Genomic DNA, 13,816 nt, shown 5'->3' on the forward strand with positions numbered 1-13,816 from the left:
ACTATGAGCAGTATGAATATAAACGCTGTTTGATGTGGTGCAGGCTTTGTGTGTGAACACAGTAAAATATAAAAGAAGACTGTAATCCATGAGGGACCACTGAATGCGGTGAGAAATATCTGGTGTTGTTCTTACTGATACTATAGTGCTGCTTGTAACGTAGATGGATATAAAGACACAAGTGAGGACGCAATGAGGGGAGATGAATCCAACTCCAATATTGTATGAAAGAAGGTAAAAAAAAACCTTAGACACTTTGGTATGTTGTACGTCCTTGCACTTAAAAAACTGTATTTAGCATTGTGCGGCATCTTATCCTTGCTTTCTTTGTTGCAAATGTGGAATTGGTTAACCTAGTTATTGTTATTGCTTGGCACTTGGTTCTATAAACATCCTACTGTACTGATAGTGATAAATTGTTTCACTTTCTTCTGACAAATGTACTTATTGTAAGTCGCTTTGGATAAAAGCATCTGCTCAATGCACTGAATGTAAATGTACGTGTAAAAAAACACAATCCTAAAAAAGACAAGTTTGACCACGCACTCAAAGCCATTAGGAGCTTGTATTGCTGAGAGCTGTCTGTTCCTCTGTTCTGGTTCGCTCCTGTGCTCATCTCCCCTCCATCGCTGGGATCACCGGCAGCAGAGGAGCTCACAGACCCCCCCCCCCCCCCCCCCCCCCCCACCCCTGCCCAGCAGCAGGGCAATCTGCTGCTGTAAGGACATCCTCAATATCCTGTGTACTCCGAGCCAATGACAGCATTACTTTACCTCCTGGAAGCCAACGCACGCACATGCACACGCACCGCACGCACACTACAAAACGGCCCTAGCTTTACACTATGAACATGACTGTATTCTCCCTCAGACTCCATTGTATCCCGCTGAATATCGGCTTTGATACGGTTATCAGACCATATCTGCGTTGCCCTCCCCTCCTCCATCTCCTGTGTGATTAGGGAGGTATCGATTGTGCCACTTCTACCTCCAACCTCTCAATCCTCCCTCCCTCCCTCCTCCACCAGGGTTTGCAGGCCTGACCGCTCCTTCAGCCACGGTCCAGCGGACTCTGCATCACGAGGTGGGTGCGTGCGCCACTGTAGTGGCGGTGCGGTGAAAGGTGATACGCGTTAAGTGTCTGAAACTCGGAGAGGAGTGCTGCCCTTGGGCTAGGAGGGCAGAGGAGAAGGAACAGTGAGGATCTAAAAGGGGTCTTAGATTGAGATTTAGATACAATAAAAACAGAAAGAACTAAAGAACTTCCGATTGATAATCTAAAATAATAAACTAAGACCGGACGGCGTTATTCAGGTCGATATGATGCCTTACTGAGGACTCAAACAAAATGCATCAAAGGCCTACTGTACATGAGGTAGCATACAGAAACGACCTTGCGCCACATGAAGCACGTTTGAGTTACATAATAACTTAACAAAAACAATATAAAATCTACAGCATTCAACCACGCTGATAAATTATGCCTTTTCTTTTTTTTAAAGGTGCCCAAAAATTACCGAATATATCCACGTGACTTGCATTTGCCTTTGAAGTTTCTCAGCCATGTTGGTGAGAGTCTGCTCCCGCACTATCAGATCGGCCCGCATCAGATAGCGGCCGCTCGCTTTATTACTGGTTGCCGCCGCCGCCGCCAACGGCCCAGAGAAGTAAGATCGACGCGGTGATTAGCGAAGCCTTCAAACCCTTTGTGCTTCATCATTAACGAGAGGCCTTCATCATCGTCATCTCAGGAACAACACCCCGGTTGAAAAGCACGGACGGGATTTAATAAGAGATTCAAAAGATTCATATTTAAACAATTCTCATAATACGGACCATTTTTCAGCCTGAAAGATGAAGGAAACGATACAACGCTTGTTTTTAGTAAAAACACGTTTTATTTGAGAACAAGGACCTAGCGCTGGGATACTCTGAGGAGAGTATTACAATCAGAAAAATGTTCCGTAACCCCGTCACCTGCAGGAGCTCCCCATTGTCTTTCCGGAAGTCTTTCCTTCGGTTTATTCCGTGGTGTTCGTACTTCTGAGGTGATTGTGGTTGACATGCCAGTGTGAGTCCAGCTGTTGGATCAATAATTACTTGGAAATGAGCGAGGGCGGTTCACAGGCCTGCAGAGAAGGCTTCTTATAAAACACCGTGGCGCCTCCTCTCCAACACAGACACACACACAACCACACTCACAACCACACACATACATTCACACCCTCACGCACACACACACCCACACCCACGCACACAATTTCTGCTCAGAACCATTCTCTGTTGTAAAAAGATGAGATTGACACACACACACACACACACACACAAATAAACAAGGGAATACAATATATGGCTTACTGACGGTTTGTCACACACTCAGAACCAAGCTGGTAGCACAACAAGCTGAACGGAGACTTTCACTCAAACTGAACCAGTGCTACTTAGCCCATCACTGCAGGCTTCATGTATCTATCAAGGGTGTGTGTGTGTGTGTGTGTGTGTGTGTGTGTGTGTGTGTGTGTGTGTGTGTGTGTGTGTGTGTGTGTGTGTGTGTGTGTGTGTGTGTGTGTGTGTGTGTGTGTGTGTGTGGGGTCTGGCCCCCGTGGGGGGGCGGGCTGCAGGTGGATCGATCCCTGACGTCTGACCGAGGCGAGGGCCCCGCTCTGGCCGAGCCCCCCCACCTCTTCACCCCCTCCTGCCCGTTACTGCCGCACGACTGGGCCGCACCGCGGTCGGCATGGCCGCCGCCCTCCTCTCAGCTGAAGAAGAAGGTGGACTCCTTCACACGCTGCAGATCAAAGTCACCTGGAGGAGAGGTGTGTGTGTCGGGGGGTGGGGGTACAGAAGAGCAGGTCAGTCCCTTTAGAGTTGGTTTTCGGCCCGACTTGACCAAAAGCCGATTCCTCCATAAAGGTGCATAATTAAAAGTAATAAATTGCTGTGATTCAGACAACGGAGGCCAGTGCGGACCCAGATGGTGCTATGGAGAGCAGTGAAGCCCCTCCAGACTCTCTTGGTTACCGTTGTTACAGCAGCAGCTAACATCACGTTGAACACTAATATCAACCTCAGGAATAAAGAAATCGCCTATTATGCAACTATAATGATCAGGGCTGGGTATGGCCAGGTACCTCACAATTCAATTCAATTTGATTCTTTAGGTCTTCAATCGATTCGATATCGATTTGATTCGATATTGATCCAATTGCTTCGATATCGATTCAATAATACAGGCAGATGACAAAAATACCTAAATATTATTTAGAATGAACCATTTCACAATTAATTAACCATTTCATTGTGCTTTAACTAGCAAAGGGGGAATACACCATTGTATAGTATTGTTCCTGAGCTAAACTTGCAGCACAAAAGTAATAATCATAACATGGAGAAATGTAAAAGGGCATGTACATTTAGGCATACTCGCTTCTAGATTGCAATGACTGAGTATGCTTTTTTTTAATATATATTTTTTTAATGGAAATAATTGATTTAAAAAAAATTCTGTATTTTTACCCTGCCCTAATAATGATCCTCATCGTCCACAAGATATCAACAGCAAAGAGCCAAATAACAAGACAATCAAATAAAACAGGGCCATGCTCAAAAGGACTCTCGGACTCTCTCTAGGGAAGCTACTGCAGAAGTTCCCTGATGCATCGGGCCGAACAAAAAGAGAAAAACGTGCCGGTACAGAGACGACTTCATGGGAGGTCTCTCGAGGGCCACTGGGCTGATCACCCCCACACACACTCACCTGTCTGGGGCACCTTGCCCAGCATGAGCATCAGCCTCCGGTACTCCTGGTACTTCTGTTTCTTCCCGTCGGCCCTGCGGTCGAGAGGAGCAAACGTTAACCAGGGAGGGGAAAGTCTTCTCAGAGTGTAGAACGGGGAACGGTGCACGTTGTGTTCTCTAGTGCGGCGCTATACGGTCGGATGGAACGCACACAACACAACGAATACAACGCAACAAATAACAACTGCTTAACGAGCAAATGTGCCAGCTCTCTGCGGTTGCGTGCTGTGATCCATATGCTTTTTATTGTTTGGAAGGAGTTGCAGAACAATTCACCGGACTAAGAACTGCCTAACGAGCAAATGTGCCCCCTCTCTCTCTCTACTTCCTGATCCGGTGGGGCCCAGGGGGGGGGGGGGGGGGGGGGGGGAAACACAACCACTGCAGAACAACACTGTCCTGGACACTCAGCGTTAGATTGGGCTTTTAATAAACCAAGCGCTTCAATAAATAGCGCACTGTGTGTTAGCGATAACATTATGTCCCCCGTACCCTCTACCGATGAGCGACAACAAAACAAGCTTCATGCCCAAGAAGCTTTTATACAAAGCGCTGCGTGTCAGGACCTCGAGGGAGGAATGAGCTCGCAGGCTCCAAGCAACAATAGCGAGGATGGTGTGGTACGGACGGCAGAGTGTGGGGGTAGACAAAATGGTTATCGTGTGTGTGTTTAACATGTGCGTGTGTGTTCATATGGGTGTGTGTTCATATGGGTGTATGTGTGTGCATGTGTATCTATCTGTATATCTATGTGTATCTATCTGTGTGTGTGTGTGTGTGTGTGTGTGTGTGTGTGTGTGTGTGTGTGTGTGTGTGTGTGTGTGTGTGTGTGTGTGTGTGTGTGTGTGTGCGTTAATGTGTATGTGTTTGTATTAATATGTGTATGTGTGTGTGAGAGTGTGTGTTCGGTTAACGGTCTACAGAGGACTTGGGTGTCCAATTATCCCACAGTGAGGAGGCAGAGAGAGCCAACCGCCTCGGGCTTGCAGAAAAGAAAGGATGAAAGATGGGGAAACCATCTCCTCCCAATTTGTACGGAAGGAACACTCTTCCCCCCCCATTATAACCTTTGTGACCACTTCCTGACGGTGTTACTGCCGTTACAGATACCTTTAAACTCTGCGTATATATTGTTTGTACAGCTGTTTAGTTTAGTTCATGAGGAACACGTGAACACAAACGGTGAAAGGACATCCGAAGCGCTCCCTTCCTTCGACGGGATGAGGGCTCAGAGGCACAGCGATGCCCTGATATCGTTTTCATCATTATTCGTCATTATTTCAGAAATGGGATCCTTCTAAAGAATATCCTTAACCTCAGAACGGCTATGAATCCGAACAGTTTTTAATGAGTGCCTGGACGTTTATCTGTGGGTATAAGGGGAGGTGTGTGTTGGTTTTTGTGTCGATAGGTGTTTGCAAGTGTGTGTCCTGTGTTTGTTTTGTGTGTCCGCCTGTGTGTGTTGTGTGTACATGCTTGTCCGTGCGGACATGTGTTTTCCGATGTACATGCGGCCCCACGTGTACCTGTGTGTACACGTGTGTTGAGGTGTGAACACGCGTGTGGACTCACGGCAGCTCCGAGCAGTATTTGAGGAGCAGGAAGTTGGAGAGCTCCTGGAGGATGGGCTGACTGTGCAGAGCGACAAACTGTTCCCGACAGACCTGAGGGAGACGAGAGGAGAGAGACGAGAGGAGAGAGACGAGAGGAGAGAGACGAGAGGAGAGAGAGGAGAGTCATGAGGGGGCAGGGAGAGGTGCACAGTGACACGGCTGTATGGACCACACACACACACACACACACACACACACACACACACACACACACACACACACACACACACACACACACACACACACACACACACACACACACACACACACACACACACACACGGTCCCCAGAGCATGCTGCCTGACACACATTGATGCATCAGCTCTGATGTGAACCTGAGAGCGAGAGCGAGAGAGAGAGTGAGAGAGAGAGAGAGATATAGCGAGATCGAGACAGAGAGCGAGAAAGAGAAAAAGAGAAAGAGAGGGGGAGAGAGAGAAAAAGAGATATAGCGAGAGAGAGACCGATATAGCGAGAGTGAGACAGAGAGCGAGAAAGAGAAAAAGAGAGGGGGAGAGAGAGAAAAAGAGAGAGCTAGAGAGAGAGAATCTAAAACCCCTTGTTAAGTTGTATTGATATATGACCATGCTATTTATTCTACTCAGACATAGTTATGACTCAGTCTCTGTTGAATGGAGAACGTTTCGACCCCCCGGAGATGATGGTTTCTGCCTCTTTATTACTCCACTATCCTCTAATGTTTGCCCGTGCTAATGCATTCAAAGGAGTCCAGGAGATGGCTGTGTGTGTCTGTGTGTGTGTTTGTGTGTCGTTCCTTGAACCGCGGAGGTCTCGGTGCCGTCTAATCTGATTCCGACCGTGAAGTCCCCCGAGACTCAAGCTGTGATAAAGACCGCCGTAAATAAACTGCACTTGAAAGGAATAGAATGGAGGTGCCCGCGGAGGACAGCGTGAACCCCCCCCCCCAGGCGGAGGAACACAACTTCAAGCGTTTCTTTGTGTGTTTATTTGATGATCCCTGTGAGAAGGAATCACAGGTCTGCCGATAAAACGCCCAGTGGTATGATGAGTCGTAATGTAAGGGCACTTCATACCACTGCCTCTGCGTTCTATTGGCTACGTAATGAGTGGCATTAATCTCACACACACACACAGACAGGGAGAGAGATCCAGAGACCAGAGGGGGGGGGGGGGGGGGGGGGGGGAGAGAGAGAGAGAGAGAGAGAGAGAGAGAGAGAGAGAGAGAGAGAGAGAGAGAGAGAGAGAGAGAGAGAGAGAGAGAGAGAGAGAGAGAGAGAGAGAGAGAGAGAGAGAGAGAGAGAGAGAGAGAGAGAGAGAGAGAGAGAGAGAGAGAGAGAGAGAGAGAGAGAGAGAGAGAGAGAGAGAGCAATAGAGATAGAAACATGATGAAAGAGAGGGAGGGAGCGAGTGAGAGAATGAGCCAATGTGGTAGAGAGACTAAATGAAGATGTTTCGGGCCTAGGAACAGTCTTGTTCCAGTGGGTAGTCAGCATCTAAGTCCTCTACAATAAGCCACCATAATCAATATCCGCACGCGCACACGTGTACACGCACACGTGCACACACACACACAAACACTGTGCCCATCGGGTGCAAAGAAGACGTTTCCTTTGGTAAAGATCAAGATTCAGTCCTCTAAATCCTCCGTCCCCCGCGGTGCTACACCTGTGGACGTCCCGTCGCTCCCTGGGACCCCAGCCAGCCCTGTCCTTTCATCTCCATGACCGGAGAGAGCCAGGGCGTGGAGGGGGGCTACCGGGTGCATATCGGGGGTAGGGGAGGGGAAGAGTAGCCCCCGAGAGAGCTGTGACGCCCGCGGCCGTGACCCCGGCCCGCGGGGGGGGGGGGGGGGGGGGGGCACAAGGGCAGAACCCCAGGGGGGCCGCCAAAGTTATTCCGATGAAAACGATGGCAGGGTGAAAGTAAAAAGGTGTTACTTTTATGGGCGCCACGTGACTCAGGAGGTCGAGTGGGTTGGCTGGTAACCGGAAGGTCGCTAGTTCGATCCCCGGCTTCCCCTAGCTGGGTGTCGAGGTGTCCCGGTGCAAGACAACCCACCCGAACTGCTCCCGACGAGCTGGCTGTCGCCTTTGCGTGGCTGACACCGCCATCCGTCGGTGTGCGAATGTGTGAGTGAATGGCTGAACGGGAGGCAATATTGTGACGCGCTTTCAGTGGCCACAAAAGCGCTTCATACCTAGAGTCCATTCACCATTTATTAATACGTTTGAAGGTGAGAGCTGTTGATAAGGTAGAGGAGGGAGGGTCACAACAGGCTGCGGGTAGAACGGGAGGAGCGCCGTAGGGCAGGTTGTTACCTTGTTCATGGTGTCCACTGTGACGGCGTGGGTCCAGAAACAGTCGTGAACCGAGACGAATGTGAGCCCAGCGCTGAAGGGGAGGACAGGGGGAGGGGCATGAGAAAGGGGGAGGGGCATGAGAAAGAGGGAGGGGCATGGTCATACAGTTGGACTCAGGCGGGCCATGCACTAAACTTGACTAAAGCCGTTGTGTTTCTAATCGCGAGGCTAGCGGCCGCTAGCCGGTGTGCGGAGCAGTAGAGAATGACTTGAACCTGTGGGCTGGTCAATGAGGAAAGGACTGCATTGTGTAAGGACTCGCACACATTATACATGCTCAAATGGTGATTATATGTCGCAAATGACCAGTTGTGCAAAAATGTGGAGGCGGTACAAAATCGTGGACATGTAATCTTCTTGTTGTGATTCATGAGGCTTTTCTGTGAGTCCTTTTTATTTATTTTTTTATCCCTGCGAGATAGGTCTAGGGTGTGTGGCGGCTACCTGTAGCAGTTCAGAGAGGTCAGCATCATGTGGGTGGAGTCCAGCGAGTGGATGAAGTTTGGGGGAAAGGCGTTCTTCTGCTTCACCGTGTCCGGCCGCCTGCAGAGAACAAAGGAGGGAGAACCGTTCATTAAATATCTACGTAGATTATATATATATTAGAGCTGTCAGTTAAACGCGTTAACGGTGTTAACGCAAACCAAATTTAACGGCGTTAAAAAAACGCGCGATTAACGTAATTATTTTATTAAAAAAAAAAAAATTTTTTGGCTCAAAACAAAGAAGCAGTAGCCTGACTGCTATGTTCAAATGACATTTGTTCAAAGCAGTCGTTTATTTGCACTATAGGCTCTTTTTTTGTATCGTCCTGTTTTGATCAGTATATGCCAATGTTGTTATCAATAGAAAATCATTTGCACAAGGCAAGCCGATGCACTTCATCATGTTGATAAGAGAATTAAAATGAGAAGAATTATGGGACAAAAAATTTAAGGGATATTTAGCATAGAAAAATAATTTGCGATTAATCGCGATTAATAATAGTTAACTATGACATTAATGCGATTAATCACGATTAAATATTTTAATCGCTTGACAGCTCTAATATATATATATAAATAAACACACACACATTTGAATCATTAGCTGTGTAGAATGTTGAGTCATAGTTAAGGCTTTAAAGACTTGTAATTGCTCTGAGGGATTATTCAAGTTTAATAGGATGCTTAAAGTTGCCATTTTGAAGATCTTCAAAGATTTTCATTGATACAAATGAGCCACTGTAACGCTGACTGAGGTAAGACAAATGGTGATCGAGCCTATGGCCAACCGATGAAAGCCCCGCAAATTGCAGTGCTATAAAAGTTATGGACAGGACGTCGTTGGTGACAGTGCCGCTATGCATCACCAGTCAGGCATATGACAGGTGACATGCAGTTCAATAGGTGGCAGCAAAGGGAACAAAATGGGGAACTTTCATACTGCCACTTTAAATAAAACAAAAAAGGTCAGGACATTCAGTACAAAAAGGTAATTAAAGAACACAGACGACCACTACACACGTGCAGTTAGTCTTACCAGCGATGGGATTACTCCTTTCTACCACTTCCTTTCTCTATTGACCAATTGTCGATTCAGCTTTTAGGATTCAAATTTAAATAATCTGGAAGACGTGTTCCTTATTGAATGGGCCTCGACGATAACCCATTTTGTTCCTATAGAGAAGGTTAATGGCGAGAGCGACCTGCACTTTAAAGCTATGTAGCTTTCCTCATGAAGACTGGGCCTCCATTCTGCATAATGCCGTACCCTAATGCTTCACAGGGCCTTCTTTTAAGACCACTAATTACAGAAAAGTCTGAGAGTGCCTCTTACTTGCGTGCCTCAGTGTATGATGTGTGCAAGTGCAAAACCCAGAGAAAACCGCGAACCGGGTTCGCGGTTTTCTCCGGGTTTTGCACTGGCACACATCATAGACGTCAACTTTGGCTGAAAACGTCGCTTGACATGCTGACGTGCAGACAGCCCGTCTCCAAGTTCAGCGCCAGACGTTCCACATACGGCCCTTCACGGCTGTTTCACCCCCCCCCCCCCCCCCACCTTCCTCTCCTGCTTTTCCTGGCTGATTCGGTGGGTATTTGTGGGAGTGGGGGGTGGGGTATTAAGTGCGCTGGATGTGCGATGTGTTGATGAGGGAGGGCGAGATAGCTACCAGCCTATTCCCTCCTCTGTGTTGGTCGTTTCTCATCCCCGTCCTGGCTCTCTCCCTCCCTCCCTCTCTCTCTCTCTCTCTCTCTCTCTCTCTCGCTCTCTCTCTCAATCACTGTCTCTCACCCAGATCTGTCCTTCGTTCCCTCACTGTTCACAGCCACTCCCTCCCCACCGTCTCTCGTCCATATAAACAATCTGTCGCTCCACATCGCTTCGTTCTTTTCCTCGCTTCCAGATAAATCGCCTGACACGTCTAATTTCGACTAGAGATGCACCGATCAACCGGCCGCCGATTAAAAAAGCCGGTTTTGTATCCAATCGGCCACAATCGGTGACCTGCCGGTCACTGTCGTAATTTCCGGTTTTCGGCCGATCAAACTCACCCGCATGCGCGGTGCGTAGCAGCTCAAGGCGCCCAGAGCGCGGGAAGAAAAACATGTCGCTGATTTGGACTTATTTCACTGTGTGCCAGGACGACCCAAAACACGCTGTTTGTAATGCTTGCAAGTCAAAAATAAGCCGTGGGGGATCATGTTGCTAGGTACGCGTCCTGCGTCCCTGACGCATTCAAATCTGAAAGGACGCACTAAACTCACTATCCATGCGTCCCGGGGACGCATCTAATTTTCCCCATGAAAAACGATACATTGTGAACATTAAACAACTCGTGTTTAATCACAGTAACTGGCCAAAGAAACCTTCTTGTGAGCAGACCAGACAAGCACTGTTTCAACCCTCTGCGCATCTACTCGGCGCAGACGTGATCCCCTGTTCAAAGTATCGCGACATGCTAATTTAGCCGCTACCAAAACAACTAGCTCGTCACCGCTGATTTCATTTCAACAATTAAAAATACAAACTTCATAGTAAATAAACCCACGTTTCCACTGCTCGATGCTGTGCTCATTCGTGTCGATTATGTTGTAACGTTTAGGGGACGTGCTGTAATGAAATAAATGAAACATAATCCGGTGGTGGTGATGAAAACTACATTGAACGGCAGCCTACATATTGTTATGCCCAAACGGCGCCTGCGCATACATCGCGCTTCCAACGAGATCCCGTTTTTCTCGAGAAACAGGCAGAGAAGAGAGAACGCAAAAATACCACCAAAGAAAAAGATGAAACCTATTGCAGGTCAGCAAACTATTGCAGCTGCATTTTCTGTCCCCACTACCTCTGCACTCCTCCCTGACTCTGATCAGCCTAGAGAGAGTACCTCAACATTGCCTGTACCTACTTCTGCCTCCCCCTCTACTGAGCCTGATGAGCCCACTGCAGAAGAATTGCCTCAACCTTCTACATGTTCCTCCCAAAAAAAGCGAACTTTTCTGAAGCAGTGGCTCACCACATACAAATGGCTGCGCTTTTCAGATGACAATTTCATGTATTGAGTTTAACACTATTAATTTCATTTAAGAAATAGAATAATAATAAAAAAGAAACACATTTTTTAAACTGGGGAGTCGGGACCCATTGAATTTCTCAGGGACCCACCCAACTCGCCACCTGTGGGTCCCGGGGACTCACTACATTGAAAACCTATCAACATATTATATGATTATAATTATTTCTTAGAAAATCGGTATCGGAAAAACCGGTTTTGGCAGGTCAGACCTCCTTAAAAACCGGAAATCGGTATCGGCCAAGAATTTTGCAATCGGTGCATCTCTAATTTCGACCAATGAAAAAACACTTCCACAGCCAATCACCACCAGGGTATTTCTGGTGTTGCTCCGTGGCAGCAGAGCGATCGCGCTGCAGATGCTTACGCTGGACGTATCCCTCCGTCTCTGTCCCGCCTCCTCCTCCCTCATGTACAACCAGTTTCCTGATGTAAACGGGTCCCTTCAGTATGAGTTGAAGAGCAGTGGTTCTCAAACTTTTTCTACTAGTGTACCAGGCTAAGACATATTTTCAGCTGAGTACCCCCTTCACCAGCACAATTTTTTTGGGGGGGGGAGAAAGCATGGTCAGTTGAGCATGTAAAGTTTAAACCCCATTCAAATATATTCCTCCTGAAACTAACAACATTTTCGTGGTTCTGGATGCCATTTTTTTCACGGATTCTCCTTTCTCCTTGTTTTCAGATTTACATTTCAACCACACGTCCATTTTCTCGATTTTCTAATGCCTAGCTTTCAGAATTACCCCCTGCAGTACTCCAAAATAGCCCTAGGAGTACGCGTACCCCCATGTGAGAACCACTGACAAAGAGGATGCGGCATACAGGATGTGATGTCACAACCCCGGCCGCAGTCCACACGTCATGAAGTCCTAACGCGGAAGTCGCACGAGACAAGCGGTACGTGGAACAGACGTGTGTGGCCCCTGAAGGGGCCGACAGCGCTCGTGTGGATTAGAGAAGATGATATATTTATTTAGGTTCACGTGCCTTCTGCGTACGGAACAAGGAGCGTTTAGACCCGGTTTGATGCATAGGGCTGTCAGGGAGATAGGAAAGGGAGGGAGGAGGGGGAAGGGAGCGATCCGATTGGAGGAAGGACTTACTCTTTGTCGTCGTGGCTGATCTGCAGGTTGATGTCTTGCATGTCGTGCTTCAGCTGCCGAGGGGAGAAAGGTGGGAGAAAAGAGGGAGAGCACATCAGTGGTGCTTCTTTAAAAGCTCTTTCACACGTTGGATGTGTGGAAACTGTTTTTCTGAGGAATTCATGAGTCATGGATAAAGGGTGAGCCACAAACATCGGGAACAACGAAAACACAGGAAAATATTTTGCGTAAACAAAGTGTGAGAGCTGTGCATAAAACACATTTAACAGAATGTGCTACATCTTTATTTACAATCTACTCAAACAATGCCAGCACCTTAAATATTGCCAGAAAGGTTAGGATTTCAACTCCTCACCTGAGAGCAGCTTGACATTCAACATTATGCAAAGTAAACAATCCATGCGGACCATATCGAAGCATGACACCATTTGTGTCTGACATTTACAAACCGACAAGCCAAGTTTGTCTGATGTTGAATTCCTTCCTCGTGCTCGATTTATATTTAAGAGGGTCATTCCTGTCATCGAAGGTGACATTATATACATTACTATCCTTTATCACAACCAGGCATTAGGTGAATATATCTGCGCAGAACTTTCCTGGCGCTGTATCCTTATTGTCCGTTGAACACGACAATACCAGGAAAGGTTATAATTGCGGGGAAAAAATCATTTTGACCATGATGGGATGTTTGACACAAACACACTCACAGCTGACTTGCTAACAGCATCTGCCTCCCAAAATGAGCATGGATGCGTGTGTGTGTGTAATGTGCGAATGTGCACAATGGAGAGTGTGTTTGAGCCTTCGTGTGTATGAATGTGCGTACAGGCATGAGTATGCTGAAATGGAGCAGTGATCAATCATTGTGATTCATGGATCCATTAGATCTCATTAATAGGAGAAAAAGCCCAGGGGGAAGGGGGGGGGGGGGGGGGGGGGGGGTGTGCAGGCATGCACCTGAGATTAGGTTGTGTCTCACATTAATTACCCCTCAGGGCTATTTCGGGGAGCATGGATAAGGATCTTCTCTGCACATGACGTGTCCACGCACTACAATCCACATCAAGTCAACAACCCCCCTTCGAACCCGTCCGTCCATAGATCCGTTCATCCATCCATACATCTGTCCCCACTATAAACCCTGCACTTGGAGCTCTGCCAAGAAACTCCTTGCTCCCCCCCCCCCCCCTGGTGCTGAGGGTACAGTCCAGTCAGCCGTACCGAGGGCGGGTCAACGTGGTCAACGTCTCATCTGGAGGCGCTCACAGCATCCCGCGCGGCTGCCAGAGAGGCTGCTGGGAATTCTGTGCCCCTCGGCCCATTTACCGGCGTGAAACCATCGCATCCATCTGTCCTGGATCCATCTGTCCATCCTACCCTGTGCCGAGCTCCGGC

The 13,816-nt window shown here is 47.9% G+C and overlaps 1 protein-coding gene across 1 annotated transcript in view; it reads right to left on the minus strand.

The window, feature by feature from the left end:
* Positions 1-1,874: 1,874 nt before the first annotated feature.
* polrmt (polymerase (RNA) mitochondrial (DNA directed)) overlaps positions 1,875-13,816 on the minus strand; it is a 42,559-nt gene continuing 30,617 nt past the window's right edge. Inside the window, exons 16-21 of the mRNA XM_030372981.1 lie at positions 12,419-12,471; positions 8,198-8,296; positions 7,712-7,784; positions 5,370-5,461; positions 3,757-3,830; positions 1,875-2,804 (exon numbers count right to left, since the gene is read on the minus strand). Of these exons, the coding sequence (XP_030228841.1) occupies positions 2,755-2,804; positions 3,757-3,830; positions 5,370-5,461; positions 7,712-7,784; positions 8,198-8,296; positions 12,419-12,471 (441 nt within the window). The 3' untranslated portion in view covers positions 1,875-2,754. The remainder of the gene's footprint in view (positions 2,805-3,756; positions 3,831-5,369; positions 5,462-7,711; positions 7,785-8,197; positions 8,297-12,418; positions 12,472-13,816) is intronic.

Source organism: Gadus morhua, chromosome 12, assembly GCF_902167405.1.
Source record: "Gadus morhua chromosome 12, gadMor3.0, whole genome shotgun sequence".
In the NCBI taxonomy this organism is placed as follows: domain Eukaryota; kingdom Metazoa; phylum Chordata; class Actinopteri; order Gadiformes; family Gadidae; genus Gadus; species Gadus morhua.